The 16,769-nt window shown below is 35.0% G+C and overlaps 3 protein-coding genes and 1 non-coding gene across 4 annotated transcripts; 2 read left to right on the top strand and 2 right to left on the bottom strand.

Annotated features, from left to right (window-relative positions):
• The first annotated feature begins 204 nt into the window (after nt 1-204).
• LOC113697519 (DNA-binding protein S1FA) lies at nt 205-1,913 on the top strand. Its single transcript, XM_027217174.2, has 2 exons — nt 205-362; nt 1,498-1,913. The coding sequence occupies exons 1-2, from the start codon at nt 312-314 to the stop codon at nt 1,711-1,713; spliced, it is 267 nt and encodes an 88-aa protein (XP_027072975.2). The 5' UTR covers nt 205-311; the 3' UTR covers nt 1,714-1,913.
• Nucleotides 1,914-3,285: 1,372 nt separating this feature from the next.
• Nucleotides 3,286-6,562, bottom strand: LOC113696076 (cell number regulator 8). The gene is made up of 3 exons (XM_027215408.2): nt 5,987-6,562; nt 4,811-5,013; nt 3,286-3,741 (listed from the first exon to the last, which is right to left on the bottom strand). Exons 1-3 carry the CDS (start codon nt 6,279-6,281, stop codon nt 3,502-3,504), a joined length of 738 nt encoding a protein of 245 aa, XP_027071209.2. The 5' UTR covers nt 6,282-6,562; the 3' UTR covers nt 3,286-3,501.
• A 2,253-nt stretch (nt 6,563-8,815) lies between these two features.
• LOC113694622 (uncharacterized) lies at nt 8,816-9,962 on the bottom strand. The gene is made up of 3 exons (XR_011815380.1): nt 9,576-9,962; nt 9,308-9,477; nt 8,816-9,152 (listed from the first exon to the last, which is right to left on the bottom strand). It is a non-coding gene; the product is annotated as an uncharacterized protein (transcript).
• A 5,289-nt stretch (nt 9,963-15,251) lies between these two features.
• Nucleotides 15,252-16,199, top strand: LOC140008173 (uncharacterized). The gene has a single exon (XM_072051731.1). The coding sequence runs from the start codon at nt 15,252-15,254 to the stop codon at nt 16,197-16,199; it is 948 nt and encodes a 315-aa protein (XP_071907832.1).
• Nucleotides 16,200-16,769: the final 570 nt, after the last annotated feature.

The following is a 16,769-nucleotide window of genomic DNA, read 5'->3' as shown; positions in this document are numbered from 1 at the left end:
CCCTAACTCCAACTGAAAAAGTAAAAATAAAAAAGTCTGTGGGTTGATATATTTAAAAAGAAAAAAGAAAAAAAAAAGTCTGGCATTCCGAGGTATTCACTATTCAGGGACTGAAGGTGTAAGTCCAATTCTACAGTAAGACTAATTGCAAACATAGAAAAAACTCGAGGACCGAAAATGAATATTCGACCACGGAGATCAGCTCTTATTGCCTGCGACACCACTGGTCTCGTTTTCTTCTGGAACCTGAACAAAAGCCATTCCGTCTCGGTGCCCCTAAGGATCCTCTCATTTCTCATCAATTTTTAACCATGGATTACGAGCAGGACTTCGGAGATCGCGTGCCTCCCTCATTTGATTCGGTACTTTTTCACAGATCTGTGTTTCTCAATCTGGATTTTTTGAATTCATGAGATCCAATTTGATTGCAAGCAATTTTAACTATTTCTCGTTCTGATCTGTGGTTATAACTCAGTAATCCGAGTGATTTTGTTTGTTCATGTGATTCTCTTTTTTCCCTCTCTTGTTTCTTTGTGCTCTAGAATTAGAGATGGACTTGTTTGATTAAGAATTTGCTCACTCTGTCCTTATTTTGTTGGAAATCGTTTAATCTTCTTACTTCTTGTATTTCGTGGTAACTTAAATTCATCTGGTCCTGAAAATTTTGGTGGTGTGTGGCGATGATGCAGAATAGCTTCTTCCTTTTTATATATTTTTTGAAGATTTTCCAATCCAGAGGTGAAATATTAAAATTGGCTATAAAAAAAAATGTTACTGGCTGATCGAAGGGAACATATGAACAATTAATTTGTGGACTACCATAGAAATCCACATTTGATTCCGTGAACTTTTGCAGATGCTATAATTCATGTGAATTTGATTAAATGGACCTGAGAAAAAGTTGGGAAGATTATGTAGATGCTTAAGATGTTGAGATTACTTTCAGAGAATTTATTCTCAATTTCTTTTTCGAAATAAGTTTAGAAAATTTCTGTATATCATTTAGATTTTGGATGTTAAGTTGCAGTGTGTAGAGACCTAGACTAGCATTTCCAGACTATTTAATGGCAGCTGCCTCGTGCTCCTATTTTCGTCCGTTTTTGACAATAGGAGGTTCAGAGAAGAAATTTAAGTTATGCATTTTATCAACTGAGTCTTGGAAAAGAAACAACGAGATTTTATGTGAATAGGAGCTGGCTAAGAGCACTGATTTTGCTTTGGATGAGAGCACTGTATGGTTTATGGTTGTCAACCCCGTGTGTGTTTGGTGTCTTGCTTTTGGAGATTGATTCAAGCTTTTGTTTGTCAAGAACTTCTGAAAATGTGTGATGGCATGATCTCAGAAATTGTGGAAATGTGGTTTAGGAGTGACTTTTGCAGCGTCACTTTGTCTAGTGCACTTGTGCAGTGTTCCTTCCCCCCCCCCCCCTCTGGGCATATCAAGACTTTGTTCATTGTGAATAATCAGTTTACATATTATATCTGATGGATTGACAGAGAAACATGGGGGTGGAAACTGAAGCCAAAGGATTCAATCCGGGATTGATTGTCTTACTTCTCGTTGGTGGGCTAATATTGGCATTCCTTGTTGGGAATTACTTTCTTTACATGTATGCACAGAAAACCCTTCCTCCAAAGAAAAAGAAGCCAGTTTCCAAGAAGAAGATGAAGAGGGAGAGACTGAAGCAAGGTGTTTCAGCACCAGGAGAATAGACATTTTGAAGTCTAGGATTGTACTGGTCTTGATGATGTTGAGCTGCTGCATCCAAATCTCATTGATTAGCAATGTTGACGGATGCCTGAACGTTGTTGTGCCGACATTTTTGTTCTTTTACTTGTTATAAAACTAGATAGAACTTGAAAATTGGAAAATTTTCCTCCTGTTATGAAAGAGAACTGTTTTTTGTTTAAAATGTGTTTGCTGCTTTGATTTCCTAGTTTTTGAATCATTGCGTTTTCTGGTTGACTCTGTCCGACTTCACGAGTATTTGATGCTAAAAAAATGTTTTTTTTTTTTTTTTTTTTTTGCTAAAAAAATGTTTAAAACTCACCGGGATCTGAAATAGGATTGCAAATGAATCGAACCGAACTAATCAATTTGAACTTGAGTTGTAATTCAATTTAAAGATATTTAAGTCGTTAACTCGCGAGTCGGTTCGATTAAATAATTTTATTTTTTATTTTAATAGTAAAAATTATATATATATTTGTTAATATTTTTATTATTTATTTAAAAAATTATTATTTTATTTATTTTTAAAAAATAAAATAATTATTTTTTAATCTTTTTAAGTGAAAATTCGAGTTTTATATTTTAAACTCATCGAACTCAAGCTTAAATTTTATAAAATCAAGTTAAGATTTGATTTGATTAGAATAAAATTTGGCTCGGCTAATTTGATTTCCTAATCTGGATGCATTGCTAATTTGACCTACCACTACCTAGAATTCTACAATATACCTACTTTCTTTTCAGGCGCTGTACTTGTTTCTAATCCTGCTAGACATTTCCAACGTTTCTAAGCCCTTTTTGCTTAATTTTTTTTGAGTTTTTGCGTGACCAATTTTCACCTTCATTTTGCATTTGCTCGAGGGCGTGTTCTTCTAGTTCAGAGTAGGGCTGCAAACGAGTCGAGCCGAGTCGAGCTTTGAGCTAATCGAGCCGAGCCTTAGCTAAATTTTATCGAGCTCGAGCTCGACGAGCTGGCAATTTTCGAGCTCGAGCTCGACTCGAATCAAGTCGAGTCGAGCTCGAAAAAAATAAAAAAAAATTTATTTTTAAAAAAAATAAATAAAATAATATTTTTTTCTGAATAAATAATAAAATATTAAGGATATATCCGTAATTTCACTATGAAAATAAAAAATAAAAAAAATATATATATATAATATACGTAATTTTATTATTAAATAAAAATAAAAAAAATATATATATATATATATATTTAAGCTCGCGAGCCTAACGAGCTTAATATTCTGAGCTCGAGTTCGAGCTCGAGTTTGACTCGAGCTGGCTCGAGCTCGATTAATGTCGAGCTCGACTCGAGCTTGACTCGAGCCACTCGCGAGCGACTCGATTCGTTTGCAGCCCTAGTTCAGAGTGACTGCAAGCCCACATTTAGCCGGAAGTATATTCGTTTTTCTGTTAAAAAGATTGGTAGGAGAAAATTTGCTTTCTCTAACCAAAAAATGGTTCCTCAAAATTAAGTTCATGATATTATTCCACACCGATAGCTCAATAGCAAGGGCTTTGGGTTATGCAAGTTGTAAATAATACTCCTAGGATCATTCACTCGAAAAGTACATATAAAACTTGGCCAATACAAACTTACAAGTCTTCAAAGTTTTCATGTTTATTTATTTATACATATCACACAGACAAAAAAAAGAAACTGACATTCAAATTTTGCAAGTTATAGGAGTGTTTATCTAACAATCGGGTCTCGCAAGTAAACGATCCGTACAGGATTATAAAATCCACGCACAATTCAGGCATCATATTCAGGCTCCTCGGCCCATAATCTGGTCTCCTGGTGGAATCATGACCAAGACTGGATGGGCATTGAATCCAGGGTGATGAAGCCTGCGACGAACCTCGCGACCTTCCTGACAAAGGGCGCATGCATGGCAGAAGACATGGGTTGCGAAGTCACAGGCTGTTTCACACTGCTCACGTTGCGCCTCATCCTCCACAAAGCTTCCACAGCACCCACATGATCTGGTAAGCGCTTCACAGCTTCCCTATTGACATCAAATGACCCAACATTTATGCAAAGGCCTCACAACCCAACTATAAAATGATCCCAACACTTAATATAGAGGAATTTACAATTTAAAGCAAGTTTGAACTCAACTTACATTTCTCCACTGATAACGCTTAAAAGTAAAACCAGCTAAAACCCCTTGAAAGGGATAAAACATAATAGCCAATGAAAAACAAAATCATCGCTCGGACAGACAGAAAAGTGATAATTCAAGCAACAATCACAGGCAGACCAATCAACAAGTATACTCATCAGGGATCTGGTGTCACTATCATAAGTGAACAATGGACGATGCTGCAAGAACTATGGATGCAGTTATTGCAAGTCCACGCGTTCTAACACACTAGTATAGACAAATGGTCAGAAAGGTGCTTCATAATAAGAAAGGTGCTTCATAGACAAGTGGTAAGGTAGCAAGGAACTCAAGCTGTGGTACCTTTTTCCTTAGTGAATGTGACAAGCTGAAGCTAGTTCAATATCAACACAACCACTCAGCAGGTTTGTTATTCAAAACAACTTCCGCCTATAACCCATGATTCCAAGACCAATACACAAAGGATAGTTCAAATACTAAGTGAGAAGTTGAGACTCAACTCTTCAATGGTCATCTATAGTGAAAGTGTCCACATATGAGCTAGTGTGAACCAAATGTTTGTGCCTTCTGTGACAATTCTCAATGCCTGAGAACATTTCTACAACATGCAAGCTAAATCTGCATGCTTGAGTGTGCAAGTGTGTTGGTGGAGTAAGAGGGAGAGAAATTTCAAGGACAATGAATGAAGCTATACTTCTAAATAAGTCAGTGCACCTACATAATAAGGTCAATCGTTGCATCTGCCCCCAATATTTCAGCTTGTTTAGGACATTTGTTTTGTCAGCATAGCACTCAAAAACCAGCACTAAACTTTCTTAATGCCCCTAGACCTTCTTAATTGCAAGGCATTTACCTATTAATATTTTGACCAAGGCATCATTGTTCAACTGGACCAAACTCCATAAAAGACAAAGAAAGAACACAGTTTCCTGAAATACAAGCAATGGCATACCTCCAAATTGAACTTTCGGCGGATAGCAGTACGGCTGGAGTATGAAAACCAGGGTGCTAAGCAGTTCCAGCCAAAAAGGGAATTCCCAATCAGGTACAGACCTGTGTAAGGCAAGCAGTGATTTGCGAAAGTCCCTGGCGCTGATCCAAGTCTTTCAGCATTGCTACCATAGAGAACACAAGGTGCCACACTTCCTAGCAGACCTGTTCCATGTCACTACATTTTAGTGCTAGAGACAAGGTAAGGGAAGAAAGGAAATGATAGCATACCAAAAGCTACACTAGAGGACATCAAACCAAAAAACAATGCAAAAACAACATAGTAAAAAATCAACTACCAACAACTGAACTGGAAAGGCAGCCACCCTTGCAATAGGGGTTATTCACCCAAATATTGTCTTTTCTATTGGAAATTAAAATAATATCGTTGGGTTTAACAGGTTTACACAATTATGAAAGTCAGGCTTAAATTGTCTAAGACCAAAACGTTTATTTCTTCTTCTCTTCATCAAAATTCATCTTGGCCCTTAATTTTTCAGCAAATCTCTCAATCTTCTCCTTCAAACAACAATCTTCTGCCTCCTTTCTTCATCAGTTTTGAGTTTGCCTATCTGCCCTTTTGCAATCTATCTTGGTTCTCACTTTTGGCTGCTCTGCTAGCCTTCAAGCTGAAATTAAGGTCACGATGCCTATCTCACAAGGTGATTTTTGCCTAAAATTTAAAAACTAATTTGTCATTTTGGGAGGGATACAAACATACAATGACCATCATATTGCTTGTATATTATTTCCTTGTCTTTTCCTCTGAAAAATGGACAATAATATGGCCTCCTTCCAAGGTAAAGAAGAAAAATATCTGAGGGCATTGGAAGTCCACTCGATTTCTTAGGAGTCGACTTTAACCTCAAAGTCGATCGCCTAGAAGCCGACTTCAAAATCAACAATGCTTTCTAATTTTTTGATACAAAAAAGGCAACATTCAGATGTTTAAATACTCGTCTAAGTTGATATTAGCTCTAAGATCAGCAATCAATGAAAAAAACAAAAAAATAAAATCAGGAAACCAATATCTCATCGAAAATCGAATGTTCAAAGGATTTCTTTTTTTTTTTTTTTGCTCCAAAAAGAAAAGGACGAAGAAGAGAAATAGGTAATAAATTTAAGAAGAAATGCTCACAAACTTCAAGATCGCTGCTGCAAAAGTCATCATTCCTGCCCAGACAGGCGCAGAGGCTGGAGTCCCAGTGGGCCCTACCCATCATAGGCTCCCCCATGACGCTCCCATGGTTGAGTGGCAGACCATTGGCGGTCCAACTCATCGGAATGGGAGGAGCTGATTTCTTAGCTGCATCGGGCGCCTTGCCGTCGGCGGATTTGGTGGGGTAAACAGCTTCATTCTGGCTGAGGTCTTTTTCCACTTTAGACTCTTGTTGCTTAGGCAAAAGAGGACTCGATTCCTCGGAATTGGCCATTATTAGGGATCCAGGAACTACACTATATTCCTCAGAAAATCCTGAAAATAAGGAGGCAGGAGATTTGAAATTTTGGGAGCTAAAGAAACTTAACAACAAAGATTGGGAGAAACGTACGAATAGGGAGAGTGGTGAAAGATTGGAAAAGGTCAACTAACTCAGCAAAAGTCGGTGGAATTTATTTTGTTTTTTTTAATTTTGTTAAAATTCTTTTTCCCTCTTTCAGATTCTCCTCTCGCGGGCCCGCAAGCGTTCCATTTGGTCCTCCCTGAGTTTTGTCCAATTTGGGCGGAACGAAGCACTGAACCTCAAAACCCATAAAATTTCGCACAGTGGAATGGGAGTGTTTAGATACAAATTTTTTTTTAAAAGTAAATCTTATGCACACTAACAGTATATACATGTTTTCGTTGGATTCATAATATATATAAAAAAATTGCATTTGAAATTCAAATTTTACAAATTTTTCATTCATCTAACGTTGATAGTGTATACACTGTCAGTGTAGGAAAAATTAATTCTTTTTTTTTTCTGAAAAAATCGTTTAAAATATGCTTTATATTTCGCTAAATATAAATTTTTTCACCTTTCACTTTTAAAATATTAATTCTACATCTTTTACAAATTCAAATCAACAAAATTTGATCTTAACCTAGGTTTTTTACTACTTTTTAGTTTGAAATTACCACATGATTCACATATTATTATTTTTTAGGTACAAAAATGTTAGGTTTTTTTTTTTGTTTAGGTGCAAAAATGAATGCGGACCAGGTCAAATTTTACTTTTTTTAGGAGAAAAATGAATATAATTCAAGTCATATTCTAGTTTTCTTTTAGAGGCAAAAAATGAATATAAATCGGGTCATTTGTTTAATTACAAATAGCATCTAACCTTTTTTACGTTAAAAAATGATCATATGCGAGTCACATAATGGACACAGGGTAAAAAAAATGATCAAAAATATAAGTTGGAACCAAATTACTGACTTAAATTTATAAATATGTGAAATTAATATCTTAAAAGTGATTAATCAAAAAGTTCATTTGGTCAAATGTGAGTGAGGTTTTGGATGATTATCATATTTTTAAAATTTCTCTTTCATTGTTGTGATACAGTGAACAAGTCAACCAACCACCTCTACTTTAATGTGAACAATTGTGGAAAGATGAAAATTTCAGGTTAGGAATTTTCCTCTATAAACTGGGTAAATATTTCTCATATCCTGATGGATTTTAAGCTTTTAATGTCGTTTTTGGGATCGATTGCTCTGGGCGAAGCTGGCTAACAGTGATGGCGATTGACTTTTCCCGCTATGATGGTGTTGGCTTTTGCAATTTTGAGGCATATTGAAGAACTGGTAGAGAAGAAGGTATGATATCAATTTTATATTCTGACCCACTAAGTTTTGCTCCTCTTAGTTTGACCTAGAAAAATATAATATACAACACATAAAAATCAAATAGAGAGAAAATGTTGGATATATTTACGTAAGGGTACAACAATAGTCAAAAAAAGAAAGGTAAGGGTATAAATAGCACTTCAACTAACGCTGTTAGTTATGTTCACTTGTTCAATCCCATCCACTCTCTACGTTCCATTAAACTACAGAGGTGGCTATATACTGTATAGTCATCTTAAAACAATAGAAGGGTCACGGGGTTAGAGAGAGAGAGAGAGAGGGGTTTGAGTACTTATCTCATTTTTTTACAAAACAAAACTTGGGTTCTGTTTCTAACTTGATCGTCGGAGGCTATTCTAGCGATCAAGCTCAGTTTCCTTTGACAGGTTATTTGCTAAGGAATCATCAAACTTCAACTACACCATGATAAAATTGCAGAAATCAACTTCTACACACACACACACACACACATACTTTCATTCCTGCTCGAGGTGATGACATCGTGCTTTGTTAGTGCTTGGTTACGTACGTACATGATCTTAACTGCATTGATTTATACTAGTTATACTTAACTGCATTGCTGTTATTGGCTGTTCAATAATTTAATTCTGGTGTTCTTCTCCTAATTGAACAAAAGGGCTTGTGTTTCTTGTATTTTCTAAATTTAAAGCTGTGTTCTCTGGCAGCAGGATGGTTAGTTTGCTCCATCGAATTCTGTCTCCTTTTTCACTGCAATTTTATCTGACTTTGAAGACGCACGGAATAAAGAAAGTCCGACATTGATTTTTAAGGTTCTAAAATAATACTCCGGTTGATGAATCAACAACACGGAGACTGTTAACCCAGCTCCTAGGTCGCAGTCTCCTCCGTCTTTGCCCAGACAGGTAAATGTCAGCCAGAAACTAAAACAATGGCTGCTTTCTGCACCATGCGTCATCAATCATTATAAGTTAGCAAAGTTAGAGCTGAGTCCTGCGCAAAACAATAGTTGAGAAAACTTTGTGGACTATGTGGGATTTACTCAGAAAAACAGTTCCCATCAAGTTACTGTCGAGAAAGGTAGTATATGGTGCTCTAAAAGTTTGTGAGACTCTAATTGCTTTGATTTACTCGCGAATGCAACTTGCAATTCAATTTTAAAACTGCAAAAACACTGCTGTTGTTATTTGCAGAGGCTGTTTATGACGGAACTTGGAACTAAGATATATGGTAATCACTACATCTAAGTTACAAGTTTCAAATAGCAAGTTCACAATCCACATTTACACGTAGCACCTGTATATAAAAGGAATGCAAAAGGCTGCTGTATCAGTTGGTGATCACAAAGGTAACACTTGATATACTTTTACACACAACACGTTCATATATAGGTCACAGTATCATATAGAGAATTCTTGACTCGTTTATGTTTCATTTCCAGCGACTGTCGTGACTTTGATTGCGAACATCTTCAGTCATGTATCTTCTTCCCCTGCTAAAATTGAACGAAATCGGTTTCATTAGTCAAGACTTAATTTTGCAGGTAAACTGCATTTATTAACATCATCCTCTCCTTCTGCAGAATGATCAAAAGATTCTAATTAGCTTGGAGCTTGTTAGTACAAGAAATTACTTCTTAGCTCTTACCTTTCCGCCTGATCTGACAACTCTGAAGTCTTTGGATTTGCCATGCGCATTCACGTTTTGATGATGGATATTGTGCCTGCCATTAGATCGGTTGGGAGGAGGAAGGTAAGAGTGTGTCTCTGGGCCTCTGTAATCAATTTCGTAGATGTCGAGCTCCTTCTTTTGCATACCTGGAATTGATTTCATTTACAAGTCAGGACGATTTTTTTTCCATCAAGCATCATCTGGAAGAACCCAGAAATTTTGTGAAAGAGCTTTACTTGCATACCTCTCGAAAGGCAAGGTGTCAGGAGGAGGAAAAGAAGGAAACCAGCTGCGGCGATGCAGGGCCGGAACTCCATTGCACGGCAAGACTGAGTTGATCAATTTGGTAAAGCTCACTTTGGTTTCTTGGGCAGTCCTTAGGGAGGATCAAGGAAGCAGCACGCAGACTTTAGTTAAGACAGTAGTGGTGCAAAGGAACTTTTGGCAATTGAAACCGTCGCCATCCGAACAGCAATAAGTTGCAAGGTCCTGATGTAGATGTGTTGGGGCGGAACATTTATGTTTATGTAGTGCATTGTGTTGCAACTAGAAGACATTAAAAAGTTTTAGATAAATTTGATTTTGGCTTTGCTTTGGTAGGCTGGACAGTCCCATGTGTGTATTATTGATACTGTATGTCCCAGGCCTTGGCAAAGCAGACCCCCTTTGCCGGAATTCACAGCAAAACACCTACACCTGTACCACCTACCTATATTTTTCCTCCTTTTCTGTCATTAAACTCTTGGATTTCACATCTTACTGCTATGGCATGGCATAATATGACAGAACACAATTATATGGGGACTTAATCTCTGGAAACTGAAAACACATTTGTCGAGCAGAAGGGCTGTAATTATATGTACTTGGATTATAGGCATCATTTCCTTTAATGCGCCATTGCGTGTTGCAGATTGTGGTTGGACATTTAATGCATTTGCAATGCATATCTTCTTTTTTTTTTGGAAAAACAACCCTAAAGAATTTGAGTTTAATCTCTTACATATGGGCCTAGAAAGAAACAAGGTAGCAAGGTCTCCTAGCTCAGGAATGATTTTGTCTGAAGCCTGGAGGGGCGCCTGTTTCCCCAGAAACATTGCCAGGATTTAACAGTTTTTGACTACTGTGACAAAAACACAAAGGATTAGGGAAGGAGTCCGGGACAAAGCTAAAGGTTCACAGCATGTTAAACAAGAGTCCAAGCTAAGCTATGGGATTCGCGATTGATCATCAGGGGACAGCTACATCGATGGTTTACTAATCCCATTGTTTAACAAACAAATACTTAGTAACAGAAAAAGAAACTGTTTAACGAATGATAAGAGAGCTTTTTTCACTCAGGGGACAGCTACAAGAAGCTGGCGACAAAAGCAAAAACTGGCAGGACATTCCGCCGAAGCAACCGTCTACATGTATAATCATGTATTCATGTCTCCTGGATATTCAGGCTCATATGAATGAATCTCCCCCTAGCTTTTTTGGGCTTTTTGTTTTTTTAATTGAACGTGCTTATCTAGTGTTTGGATTTTTTCAGGCGGTAAGTGTCAATGCAGATAACGATATCCAGAAATAACGTTTTCGCAAAATTGCATTTGCTAGTTAAAAATTGGAAAAAAAAAGATAAAATTCTATTTTGATTGACATCTATATCTATATGTATTCAAGAAGGGGGGTTTTTAGTAGAAACCCACTCAATGGCTTCTAAATTTCTCATTCTTTTTTCTAAATTTTTGTATTTATTTTAATACATAAAAAATGGGTTATAATCCACCTTATCACCAATCAAATTTAAATTTAAAATATTTCCATTATTTCTCAACTCATCCTACAATCACTCTTACAAATTCTCTAATCATCATCCCACGTTTCCCCCTATATTTCCTCCCACATTTCCGACTCTAATTAAGAGTCCATTACAACTATCTCTTAACTCATCCTATAACCACTCTTACAAATCCTCTAATCATCATTCCACGTTTCACTCCACATTTCCTCCCATGTTTTTCACTCCAATTAAGAATCCTCTAATTTAAAAATTCCAGTCCAATTAAAACTCCTCCAAACATAGCATCCTCCTCCAATTTAAATAATTAATTAATATGTTATTTAATATTTATAGATATTCAATACACACCTCTGATTTATCTGGACCTTCAAAGATGTACATGGAATGTAAAGGTTAGATTATTTAGATTGATTGATATGACGATATCTGGAGTGTTTCAGCGTTCAGGGTGCATCAAAATGCATTTTATTGATGATCAGGTAATCATTCAAATCATATCTTATTTATTATGTTGAGTTTTAATATTTATTAACTTTTTAAAAAAATTATCAAAAATTTGTCATGCAAGGAATAATAAGAGGGAGTAGTATGCTCAGTATTTTAGGAGAACACCTCCGTGAAGGTAAGATATATTTGTTTCAGAATGTACATGTAATCCCAGCAGATGCCAAGTACCGGATTGCACCACATCAGTTCCAGATGTCATTTGAGAATGATACAAAAATAGTGAAGACTTTAGATGATTGTGCAACTATCCCCCCTTTCAAGTTTAATTTGGTCAAATTGAGACGTATAAAACAGTACATGGATAATGATATGCAATTGATAGGTACGTCCTCACAATTAATATCATTTTTATTATATTTCTGCAAATCACTTGCTATTAATTAAAATTTTTTATTTATTACAGATATAATTGGTTTAGTTGTATCTGTTGGTCCATACTATCAGATATCTACTAATAGCAAAATTGGTCAGGATATACTATTGGTTGACAAAAGATTAGTTAACAAATGTCGATATTTTTAAAACTTTTTATTTTTAGAGAATTTAGATTTGCACTTATCAAAATTTTGTTAACACAGTTTGACAGTAGCTCGATTCATATTGTGGGATAAATTTGCTAATGATGATAGTGAACGGTTATATCAGTCTGCTACAAAAAATAATATTTTACTAGCATGTGGTATTTGCTTACGAAATTTCAGAGGTAAATCAATTGCTTTTAGTTATATTCTATATATTTTGAATAGCTTTTGAGCGAATATAACCATACTATGCAGGACCATCACTGTGTACAATTAGAGCTAGCAAATTGTATATTAATCACAATTTAGATTTTGTTCGATACCTGCGCAGTTAGTGGGTTCCTCAGTAACACTATATCAAACTATTAATATTGTTTTGTACTTTTATTGACATGTATTTCAAAAAAATTGCAGGTTTGAAAATAATACATGTGCCCGCAAGTTAGTTACGTGGTTGAGATCAAGCAATTTCACAATACCACAAGCATTGTTGATAACAAATTCAAAAAGAATATAGATATCTGAATATACAATCATGCATACGGTAAGTTTACTCAATTTTAATTAATTACTGAACGAATTTTTTTAACTTATAATCATAACCTATATCTTCTTTCATTCTTATTAGGTTAAATATTTTCGAATACTTACTTACATTCAAAGCATTAACGTAGAAAATATGTTCTATGAGTTATGCAAAAATTGTGGACAACTCTGTGAAGGTCATTTTTCAAAGACAGTGTGTATGCATTGTAATGACGTGATTGACACTGTTATTAGGTAATTAATTTCATGTATATTTAACTTCAATATATTTTTCTGCATTGCATATAATATTTTATTTGTCAAACAGGTACAATATTAACATACAAATCAGATATTCCAGTGGTAACATACATATTAATCTACAAGACAGACATGCACGATTTGTATTTTGTTGTGATACTTCTTATTTCAGAGAATTATAAAGGAAGATAGAATTTCTTAATATATATTTATTTTTTAGAGTATTATTTATAAACTATGTAAAAAAATACACTAATTTCGTACGTTCTTAATTATCAGTAAAATGGTGATAGGTTGTTTGGCTAACGAATTAATTCATGCAAAGATCGTGCATTTTCATTTGTAATACACACTCCATAAAATACAGAGTTAATTAAAGCACCAATTTTATCATTCGTAATAAAAGTGGATTGGTGTGAAAAGTGTTCGCACTTTCAAGTAAGATTATTAAATCGAATGCTTAGTATTTGTAAGTATTTCATTTTAACAACATTCAATTACATTCATTTGTGAAAATATATCATTCCCTTTTTTAATATAAATTTTAATTTTTTTTTCAAGATCCATCTTCCGAAAAAAGATAAGTTTTGAATGATATACACATTCTATTATATTTTAAACTATTATTAAACAGATATTACATTTTAATTTTGTTGATACAAGTTTTTCACCTTTGTTTGTTCACTATTTTATTTTTATCTTTTTTAATAATGTCAGTAGCACCGTGCGTAGCACGGGTATTCACACTAGTTAAGTATTATTACTCAATTAGTATCAAAAGCATTTCAAGACTTATCATCCGATTTTTTAAATCTTGTAATTTGCTGAGGGCTCGTACACAATGCAATGAAGGCGGCAAAAGAGGTCTAAATGGACTGCATCTTAATTCGGCTTAAAAAAAAAGAGGTCTACCATAGAATTCTCCCGTTTCAATCAACCAACGGCCCATTTGTCATTATGGTTTGGAACAAAAAAATGAACGGCCCATTTTGAAATCCCTTGCTAATGATCTTTGACGAAGCCCAAGCAAAAATAGCTATAGTCATTTTGGTGACTGAAAACCATTTTCTGCCATTAGCACGAATTGTTTTTTGAATCAACTTGTGTCGGACGTTTTCAACTAGTTTATTCATGATATTATTTTTTCCTTTATCAAAAGAAAAAAAAAGTTGAACTACCACAACCACCGAACATTAAAAAAAAAAAAAACTCAAAAATAAAAATACACCAACACGATGGAGGAGGAGAATTCCGTACCCTGGCTCCCCTCAAGGAAGATACTTTATTAGATATTATATATATATATATATATTAAAATTACTATTTATATTTATAATTATTATTTTAATACTCATCGTTTCAAACAGTGATCCATTGTTTGAATTAGTGATCCGCTAACCTGGTCCTTTGTCGGATTCCTTATCTATCTGAATTTAATGACCATGATGTTGAAATTCAACTTTTGTACACATGTTATAGATCTAACGATGATAGTATACATACTGTTAGTATATATAAGGTTTACTCTAATTTATATTTGATAGCATGTAGAATTTTAGGGCAAAAAGAAGAGGTCATTATAATTTTCTAATTACAGCTATAGAGACCTGTCAAACAAGAACCAAAAAATATAAAATAAAACAAAATCAACTCAAAATACACCAACACGATGGAGGAGGAGAATTCCGGATCCCCTCGAGGAAGATACTTTATTAGATATTTTATATATATTTGTTATGAAATAACAAAAATGTGGATGTCCCTTTGTATTCCCAAGGGGATTAATTCATGATTTTATGGCTACTTATGTATAGAAGTTACAATTCATAAATCCATTCATGTAATGGAGAAACCGTTTCATAGGTTTCTTCATATTATTGTAGTAATGGATGTTTAATAAGATTTATGTACCTTTAATCTTGTAGTGCCTATATATAGAGGTACATTGAGACCCTTTGGGAAGACTTTTGTATCGTATTGGAATATAAGAATATTACTCTCCATTTCTCTACTTCTTTCTCCAATATTTCACTTGATATTATAGTAGCTTATTTGATTAGTTTTATAACACGTTATCAGCACGAAAGCTCTTCTTTTGAGCAAAGGCGAAAACGAAGGCGCTACTTTGAGCAAAAGTGTAGCACAAGATTTTGCCGAAATTCTGCCCGTATTTCTTCAAGTGACTTTTGAGGTAAATTTCTAAGTCAAAATCTTATTTCAATTTCTTATGGCTAATCTTACAAAACAAGAGTTTGTACCTCTTGATATTTCTGGAAAAAATTATTTATCATGGGTATTGGATGTTGAAATCCATCTTGAGGCAATGGGTCTTGGTAATACTATTGTGGAAAAAAATGAATCCTCAAACCAAGACCGTGCCAAAGCTATGATTTTTCTTCGTCATCATTTAGATGAAGGATTAAAATCAGAGTATCTTACTGTTAAAGATCCTCTTGTCCTTTGGCGAGATTTGAAAGAAAGATTCGACCACCTGAAGTTGGTCGTTCTTCCAAAAGCCCGATATGATTGGCTTCACTTACGGCTGCAAGATTTTAAATCTGTCAACGAATATAATTCAGCCATGTTCAGAATCACTTCTCAATTATCATTATGTGGCGAAAAAGTCACTGATGAAGATATGTTAGAAAAAACATTTTCTACTTTTCATGTCTCTAACATGCTCCTGCAGCAGCAATATCGAGAGAAGGGGTTTAAAAAATATTCTGAACTTATTGCATGTCTTCTCTTGGCTGAACAAAACAATGAATTGTTGCTGAAAAATCATGAGTCCCGACCAACTGGTGCAAGTCCATTCCCTGAAGCGAATGCGACCCAATTTCAAAATTCTGGTCGAGGTCGTGGACGTGGCCGTAGAGGTGGCCGTGGAGGAGGCCGCGGACGTGGTCGTGGCCGTGGACGTGATCGTAGTAAATTTGTGCCCCGTGAAAATTTTAACCGGGGCAAGCAACAAAATGTTTCCCAAAAGAAGGAAAATAACTACGATCAGAAAAATGGAGAAAAGAAAGTTTATGAAAAAAAATGCTACCGGTGTGGTATGGAAGGTCATTGGTCTCGTACCTGTCGTACGGCCGAACATCTTGTTGACCTCTATCAAGCATCATTGAAAAAGAAAGACAAAGGTGTTGAGACAAATTTTATTGATCAAAAGAATGACTATGATGATGGTGATGATGCTGACATGACACACCTCGATGTTGCTGATTTTTTTGAACATCCTGAAGATGTCAACAAATATTCCATGATTATTTAGATATTTTTATGATGCTTTATATCTTTCATGTAATTTCATTTCCATTGAATATTTATTTTCGCATCTTTATTAATATTTATTTTTGTTTGAAATTTTCTTCCTGAAGAAGAAATGGATGTCAAATATTTGGGATTAAATAATGGTGATGATGATATTTGTCTCATTGATAGTGCTACTACGCACACCATATTGAAAAATAAAAAATATTTTTCTTGTTTGAAAATGGGAGAGACAAATGTTAATACCATTAGTGGTAGTGCAAAATTGATTGAAGGCTCCGGAAGAGCCACTATTTTTCTCCCTGAAGGGACTAAAATTATTGTAAATAATGCACTATTCTCTCCCAAGTCTCGAAGAAACTTATTGAGTTTTAAAGATATCCGCGAAAATGGATATCATATCGAGACAATGACTGAGACAAATGGTGAATTTTTATTAATCACAAGTATCATTTATGGGAAAAAATGCGAAATAGAAAAATTACCTTCTTTTTCTTCTGGGTTATATTATGCACAAATTAGTGCAATTGAAATTCATCACCTAGTAGACCAGAAGTCTACTCATCCCGAT

The sequence above is a fragment of the Coffea arabica genome, chromosome 6c, assembly GCF_036785885.1.
Source record: "Coffea arabica cultivar ET-39 chromosome 6c, Coffea Arabica ET-39 HiFi, whole genome shotgun sequence".
Taxonomy (NCBI): domain Eukaryota; kingdom Viridiplantae; phylum Streptophyta; class Magnoliopsida; order Gentianales; family Rubiaceae; genus Coffea; species Coffea arabica.
The sequence above is the reverse complement of the archived record's forward strand: the minus strand, read 5'-3'. Positions and strand labels throughout refer to the sequence as shown.

Excerpts from the sequence above, each read along its gene's own strand:
- LOC140008173 (XM_072051731.1), top strand. The coding sequence starts at position 15,252 with ATGGGTCTTGGTAATACTATTGTGGAAAAAAATGAATCCTCAAACCAA.
- LOC113696076 (XM_027215408.2), bottom strand. The coding sequence starts at position 6,281 with ATGGCCAATTCCGAGGAATCGAGTCCTCTTTTGCCTAAGCAACAAGAG. Across the intron at positions 5,014-5,986 it reads CAGCAGCGATCTTGAAGTTT|GTCTGCTAGGAAGTGTGGCA; the intron begins GTGAGCATTTCT and ends GACATGGAACAG. Across the intron at positions 3,742-4,810 it reads GCCGAAAGTTCAATTTGGAG|GGAAGCTGTGAAGCGCTTAC; the intron begins GTATGCCATTGC and ends TGATGTCAATAG.
- LOC113697519 (XM_027217174.2), top strand. The coding sequence starts at position 312 with ATGGATTACGAGCAGGACTTCGGAGATCGCGTGCCTCCCTCATTTGAT. Across the intron at positions 363-1,497 it reads TGCCTCCCTCATTTGATTCG|AGAAACATGGGGGTGGAAAC; the intron begins GTACTTTTTCAC and ends ATGGATTGACAG.